The sequence below is a fragment of the Blastomyces dermatitidis genome (assembly GCF_000003525.1).
Source record: "Blastomyces dermatitidis ER-3 genomic scaffold supercont1.1, whole genome shotgun sequence".
Lineage (NCBI taxonomy): Eukaryota > Fungi > Ascomycota > Eurotiomycetes > Onygenales > Ajellomycetaceae > Blastomyces > Blastomyces dermatitidis.
In genome coordinates, this window is record NW_025544774.1 from 6,937,099 (window position 1) to 6,944,643 (window position 7,545).

A 7,545-nucleotide genomic window follows, 5' to 3' on the forward strand; every position below is an offset into this window, starting at 1 on the left:
ATATAGAAGTGAGATTCTTATATTCATTAATCAGATCTTTCTATGATATATCTGAATGATATCATAGAGTGATTGAAAACTGGTTCAGACAGAATGAAATTATTCACATAAAAGTGATAAGTCATGTGAAACTGTAACAGAGTCTTGATACAGTCAGAAGTGTGATAATACTCTTCTCTTTAAGAACATAGTCTCTATACTCTCAAGATTACTGAATTAGAAATTATCTTTGTTATATAGTAATAGTTATCAATCAATTAACAGTGTATATACTGTATATGATATAAAGAAATAGATGAGTTTTTCTGCTGACTGTATAGATCTTTCTTTTCTCATCTTTATTCAAATCAAACATATGATAAGTGAGTTTCTTATATATCAATTTAGAAGATGAAAAATGTAATTAATAAGTGACTTACAGATCTTTCAACATTTTCTGTTCTATATATGAAATTCTCTGCAAAAGTGATATGTTTTAGAGACAAAGTTAACAGTAGTGACAGGATTTTTTTAAAAAGATTTCTCTTCTCTGTGACACTTTTTTCATTCCCCTCTCTCATCTGCAATAGTGAGTGCATGGGAGTATCATCCTTAGAGAACAGTAGAGGGCTTATTCTGATGTTTTCTAGTGAGTAAATGTCTTCATGGTGCAGCGGCGGCCTCCGTGGCCACCAAGAAAGCCAGGTTGAAGGCGGAGGCAGCGGCATCAATGAGCCGCGGGAGCACTGCTCTCATTGCCACACCTTCTCCTCCTCCTGCTTCTTTTGCGGTCGCGGTGGTAGTCACTGTGCCTTGCAGTGAGGTGTCATCCCTTCTGCCGGTCAGTTTGTCCATGTCCAGTCCATCCCCTGCCCCCCCCACCGCCGTTGCGACGCCGCCCCCCCCCCCGGCCAATACAGTGGTGTATGACCCTGTGTGGTCATTCAGAGAGGAACCTGAAGAGAGCTTGATTCTGGGGACAGTGACTTCAAGGAGCTCAATCTGTAGTTCCCCTCCCGCGGCACGCCTGAGCCCTGCTCAGAATGCTGCTGAGTTGGGTTTGCAGAATCTCATGATTTCTTCATCTTCTCTCTGTGAGAAGGCTCTGATGTGGCCTCTGGCCAGCATCACTACTTGTCTGTGCTGTGTCAAGCAGCTGAAGAAGAAGAAGATTCTATGTATTCACTTCTTCTCTCACTTCTGTTATTTCTATTGTATCTGTAACAATGACTTCTGTCTCTCTATAAGTATTATTTCACAGAAAGACATTATATCAGTTCTGATAAGAAGTCTAGATGCTCAAGCAGTACAGAGTGAGAGTCTCAGAGCTTCAAGTATTGATAGATTTCATCAAGACTGAGAAGATCTTTCTTACTCATCTATAAAAGAAGATAAAAGCATGAATCTCTGAGATGAAAAAACATCTCAGAATGACTGATCTTAAGAAGAGATCAGTTAATATCATCATTGAAAGTATCACAGAGATCAATCACTGATTGAAGAGAATCTCACTTCAACTGAAGCAGATGACTGAGATGCTTTGTAAGTTGATAAGTTAATATTTTATACATTTCTTATACTCTTCTGTGACACTGCAGTGCTAACTTCTCAGCAGACAAAGATATCAGTATCAGAGACTTCAACAGTGAAGAATAAGTTTGATGAGAGTGTGATTATTAATGAGTAGACTCTGAAATTCTCTCTTTTTACTTTTTCAGCAGGCTGCAGCCTTATTAGATTAGCAGCAGCCTGCAGATCAATTAATATTAATCTTTTTTATTAATTTCAAATATCTCTTTTCTCTAACTGCTTTGAAATTTTTACACTTGTGTAGTCTTATTAAACTTCTAAAAAACTCTTTGAGAGAAAATAGAAGAAGAGTGCTACAGAGTTTATAAGACACTGACTCATCACTGTGAGATCATCTCTAAAAAACTCTTTGAGAAAAATAAGAAGTCTTAAGCAGTATTTCTTACTCAATGTCTCTGATATGTAATAGAGCAGTCTCTATTAATTATCTTATAACTTGTAATCTCTTTCTCAGCATTTTTCAAATACTTAAGCAGTTCTCATGAATTCTCTGATAATAAATATTCTTTTCATTTCATAAGATATTAAAGCTTGCTGTAATATGTTTACTTATTTAATATTTTCTTTATAAGATATTCAGTATCACTCTCAATCTCAATATCATTCAGCTGAGACAGCTTCACTTCAGAACATTGCTTATAGAGCTTCAAATAGAAAATGTGAAAAACAGAATGAATTGATTTCAATTCTGTGAATAATTTTAACTTATATATCTGCTTACTTATCACTCTTATTACTGAGAAAGATTCTAGTCACTACTCACTGAGCTTCTTACACAGTCTCATTGTCTTGATATTCTTTTGTGATTCAAAGGTTGCTTAAGCCAGCATACGATTACAGGCGTACGCCGGCTTCTTATATTGTAATCTCATACACTAAATTAATTAGTGTATGCTATGGCCTCTTTACACTTGTACATATACACTAGTAGTTTGAAAGCAGTCATATAATTATTCAACAGTTGTATGTTCTTCTGAATCACATTCTTTCTCACCAGATTCAGTCACACTCATGTGATCATATTGTACACTCTAGCTTCATGCAGATTAGCTTGTCACTAGTGTTTCACAATTGTGTGACCTATTTCTGATTCAGCTAGCATTCTGCATATACCCTTATAAAGAAACTTTCACTATATTACATCACTCATTTACTAACTTTTCTCATCCTTCAATCATCTTCTTCATTATTATCATCATTAAACACTATCATCTCATTCAAGATTTCTACTTCTTCTTCTGTCTAACTCTTTTGATCTGTTCATCTATCACATTGTACACATTTCTGACAATGATCTCTCATTCTCATAATAAGCATTATCATAGTGCTCATACTGAGCAGTTTGTTAACAGTAAGTGTAATATATTATGAAACATGATCAGAACTTATTTATCTTCTAACAATTGCCAGAATGATGTATTATCATGAATGATGACACATCTTCTTCATCTTCTCATACATTCTCAACTGTTTCTCTTCTCAGTGAGTTTCTAATCATGTTTTCTAGCACAATTTTGCATGGACACAGATGCTGATATGTTTGTTTTTATTTGCATAGAATTGTCACACATTGACAGATCTGTATCTGTCAATGATAGTGAACCCAGTGTTGAATCATTGATCAAGAACTTGAAGAATGTGATAATGAAGGAATTGCCTGTGTCATATATAATCAGGTCTTCAGTGTTCTCTTCTGTCTCTTCTGCTACTTCTTTCTCTGCTGCTCTCTCTCAATCTTCTACACTTGTCTCTGTGTCTGATTCTCCTGCTTCTGCTACCTCTGTTCCTGTGACCTCTACTCTCACTACTTCTGATTTTACTATCTCTGCCTTCCTTACTAGCTCTCCCCATTTCAAGGAGATGTTGCATAGGCTCAGTGAACCACATTTCTCAGCATGTACACTCCTGCCTTTCTTACCGATCCCTAGAACAATTTATTGTACAAAGACAGCATATAACACAACTATCTGAAGTTCAGTCACAGACACTGATTATTACATTCATTTTAAATATTCATGATGAGACAATCATTCATTCATCTCAGAGAATTACCCTTCTCTCAACAGTGTTGAGATTATAAGTCTTTTTCTTTTTTCATCTTTTTCTTTCTGATGCTGATTTTTCTGTTCTTAGAAAAAATTGTTATGAGTTTTACTGTGCACAAAGTCATGATGTTCACAGATATCAAGGAACTTTTTATAACTGTAAAGTTCAACATCACAGAGACATCTGCTCTGATGAATTTCTTCAGAATGATAGATCTGTATCAGTCTATTCTCTGATATCTGTTATCTGACTTCATAATACAGGCAAAAGATATCTGTGTTTTCAGAAATGAGAACACGGATGTTGTACTCTTTTACACTCACAGATGTGAGACTTGTACATCTTGTCTGAGATGTCATTGTGAGAATGAGCTGTTTGCATGCTGCATTCTGCTTCCTGCATTTCTCTGTATTTCTCTCTCTCTTTCTGAGGAGTCTCATGTGTGTTGTAATTGCATGTACAATTCTAAGGCCAGTGAGTGTTCATTCAGTAATTATTATCTCTGTTTTTGTGATTTTATATACTAACAATAGTTCTTAGTTACTCTGGCATCAGAGGTCATTTTAATTAAAGATGACAACACTGCTGAGACTATTTCCTTCTACTCTCAAGCTTCTTCTGTCACTTCTTCTCCCTCCTCTGCAGAGAAGGTTGTGTGCACACCAGATTATAAGTGTTTGATTCTGAGTGACTCCTGTCATTCATTCAGTTCTGTGCCTCTCTCTTCCATTTCTTCTGTCTCTGCCCCTTCTGTTCTGGCTCCTGATCTTGCAGGTTTCATGCTCTTCTCCAATTTCTCTACACATACACATACGCATTCCTATATTAGCATTCCAGTCAATCTTGCAATAAATGACATTAATGTTGTACACAGAGTGATAGAGGAATCAGAGACATGCACAGCATTGTTATAAGAGTGACTTACAGTTCTCAAATTCCTTACAGATCTTGAGTTTTGAGATTTCCTTTATTTTTGACATTTTTCAGATGACATGGCATTGGAAATAGATTAAACATATGATGTATGAAAATGAATGAGATGTGTATAATAACATTTGTCTTTTACAGCTGATTCTTACAGTTAATGATCAATTCATTATCTCTTTTCTTACACTTTTTCTCTATCTGCTAGTCACTACTCTTACACAACCTCTATATAGTACAGTATTCAGTGACTAGGTTCAGCAGCTTCCAACTTTTGTGATTCTGTCTCACACATTATACTGTCTCTCTTCGCCCGCTCAGATCACTACAGTGAACAGCTCATTGAAACTAACCTCATCTGATCTCTGAGCATCTTCAGAGATTGAGATGACTTGATTTCATGTGTCTGTGAATGTTTCAGATAGTTTGTCTTCTATGATCTCTGTGATTAAACTGATGTAAACAGTTAAATTCAACTCTGAATTTCTTTTTCTTCTATGATCTGATTTATGTGTAAGTCTGCTGCTCTGAGACTGCTCTTTACTGCATTGCATTCACTGTCTGCAGTGTATTATTGTACAATCAGCTATAGTCTCATCACTTATTGAAGTGTGATATTCATCTGATTTCTTCATTACTTCTCATTCTTTCCTTATAATCATGAAAAGATTGGAATAAGTGAGATCATCTGATTTGTAAGCATCTATGATTTCTCTTACTTCTCAAGACTTTTCAATTGTAAGCTTCTTCTTTTTCAACACTGATAATAGTGCTGTGAATAACTATAATTCACTCAGATCTTATATCTTTACTTTCACAAGTTATGAATCATTGATTAAGTTGTATAAGACCTGTCTCTCTGATTCTTTCAATGCATACATTCTCAGAGAATGTGATTTGAGTATCTTATATAGCTCAAATCATCTAGATTGAAACTTCTCAGAACTCTCATTACATATGAGAACTCACATTCTCATCTTAAGACTTGATTCCTTAACAAGTGAGTCTTGTATTCTTTTCAATTGAATTGCTCAGTTCAGGAGTAACTTGTTAGCTTTTGCACGTGCATGACTGATCTCTTTCAATCTTGGTTTCACATCTGCAACTGTTGCATCTGCAACTGCTGTTCCTGCTGCATCTGCAACTGTTGTTTCTGCTGCATCCGCAACTGCTCTCTCTCCCACCTTTTTCAAAGCATTCTCCAGAATGCGCGGATGCAATCCATACAACAGGTAGAATGATGAATGCTTGAAGACTGCATGCTGTTGAATTCATGTGATCAACAGCACCTGCCTGAGATATTCATTCCATAGTCTCATAGGCTTGCTCACTAGATATTTCATCAGCATGTTGCTCAAGATTCCATTCAAGCATTTCATCTTCTCATTCATCCGCGGATGATATGACATTGTTCTACAATATCTTGTCTGTAACTGGCTCATAAAATGCCTCATCACTCCTCTCACAAGATTCACACTGTTATCAGTTAGAATCTCACATGGCATTTCATAGTTGACATAGATCTCATCATATAGGAACTTCACTACCACCTCCTCTGTCACCTCTGAAACTACTTTCATGACTGACCAGCCAGTAGTGTAATCAATAGCAGTGATTATTCATCAATTTCCATTTGACATTCACAGCAATATGTCTATGAGATTCACCTCTCATTATTTGAACAATTGTATCATACATTTCACCTGATATTGTACTTTCTCACATTTCAATCCTTTCTTAGATTCTTTCACAACCTGATAATTCGGGCACTCATGAGTATACATCTGAATGTCCTCAGCCATGCTTGGCCAGTATACTCTTGATTTGAGTACACTCATGAGTTCAGGACTTCCTAAGTGACTGAATTCCTTGTACATATGAGTCATCAAGTCATGTCTAAATGAAGATTCTAGATAGAGAGCTTCTGCATATTCTAGATCATAATAAAGCATAACATCATTTTCCAATTTCCTCAGCTTGAAGTTCAGAAGCATCTCTTCTACTATTTTCATAAGATGCTTATTATCTGACACCTTGTCATTCTTCAAGTGAGAGATCATGATATTCACTCATTCTGATTCCTTACATTCTCTCAGCACATTTAACATGAATGTCTCTTATACCTAGTTCACAGAACTCTTACTTATGAAATCAGGTCTGTAACTGATTGCATTCAGCATCACTGCATCTGATCTCTTTCAGTATTTGATATGAAGATTATACACTTAGAACTCTGAGATTCAACATGCTAAACATTTGGAAGGTTTTGTTATTAATTGTAGATAGATGAGACTTTTGTGATCCATGATCATCATTGTCATATGCCTGTTATCAATATATCTATCTCACAATGTCAGTGTGTGCTTGATCACTAGCAATTTCTTTTCATATACTGAGTAATTGAGCTTGACACCTGATAGTTTTCTACCATCATACATCATCAGATGTAGCTTGCTGTTCTTACTCATCTGTAGAAGAGCATCTCTGATAGCTCATTCAGATATGTCTGTCTCAATGTAGAAAGGTTTATCATAATCTGATTGAATAAGTACTGAGAATGTTATTACATGTTCTCTCAGTGTGAGAAAAGCCTCTTCACACACAGCATTTCAGATGATTGAACAAAACTTCTTCTTTCACAGATTTACATCTGTTTCTCTTAAGAGATCTGAGAGTGGTGCAGATATTCATGCAAAATCCTTGATAAACCTGCAGTAGTATGAGATCAACTCAAGAAACTGTTGTATATGATGTACATTTCTCAGCTGCAGTCAATTCACTATAACATTCAATTTCTCCAGAATGAGGTGTATACAGTCATCACTCACTACATGTTTCACAAACTCCAACTCTTTCATTTCAAACACACACTTGATTGATTTGATGTAGAGCTTATACTCTGTTAGAGTTATAAGCACTTCATTGAGATGCTTCAGATATTTGTCATATAAGTTTGAAAAGACTAGAATGTTATCAAGATATACAAGACATGAGATTTCATTCTGT

General features: G+C 35.8%; 1 protein-coding gene across 1 annotated transcript; it reads right to left on the reverse strand.

Annotated features, from left to right (window-relative positions):
• Positions 1–642: 642 nt before the first annotated feature.
• On the reverse strand, positions 643–834 carry BDCG_16241 (uncharacterized protein; the record flags this gene model as incomplete). The annotated part of the gene is made up of 1 exon (XM_045425492.1): positions 643–834. The coding sequence occupies one exon, from the start codon at positions 832–834 to the stop codon at positions 643–645; it is 192 nt and encodes a 63-aa protein (XP_045279373.1).
• Positions 835–7,545: the final 6,711 nt, after the last annotated feature.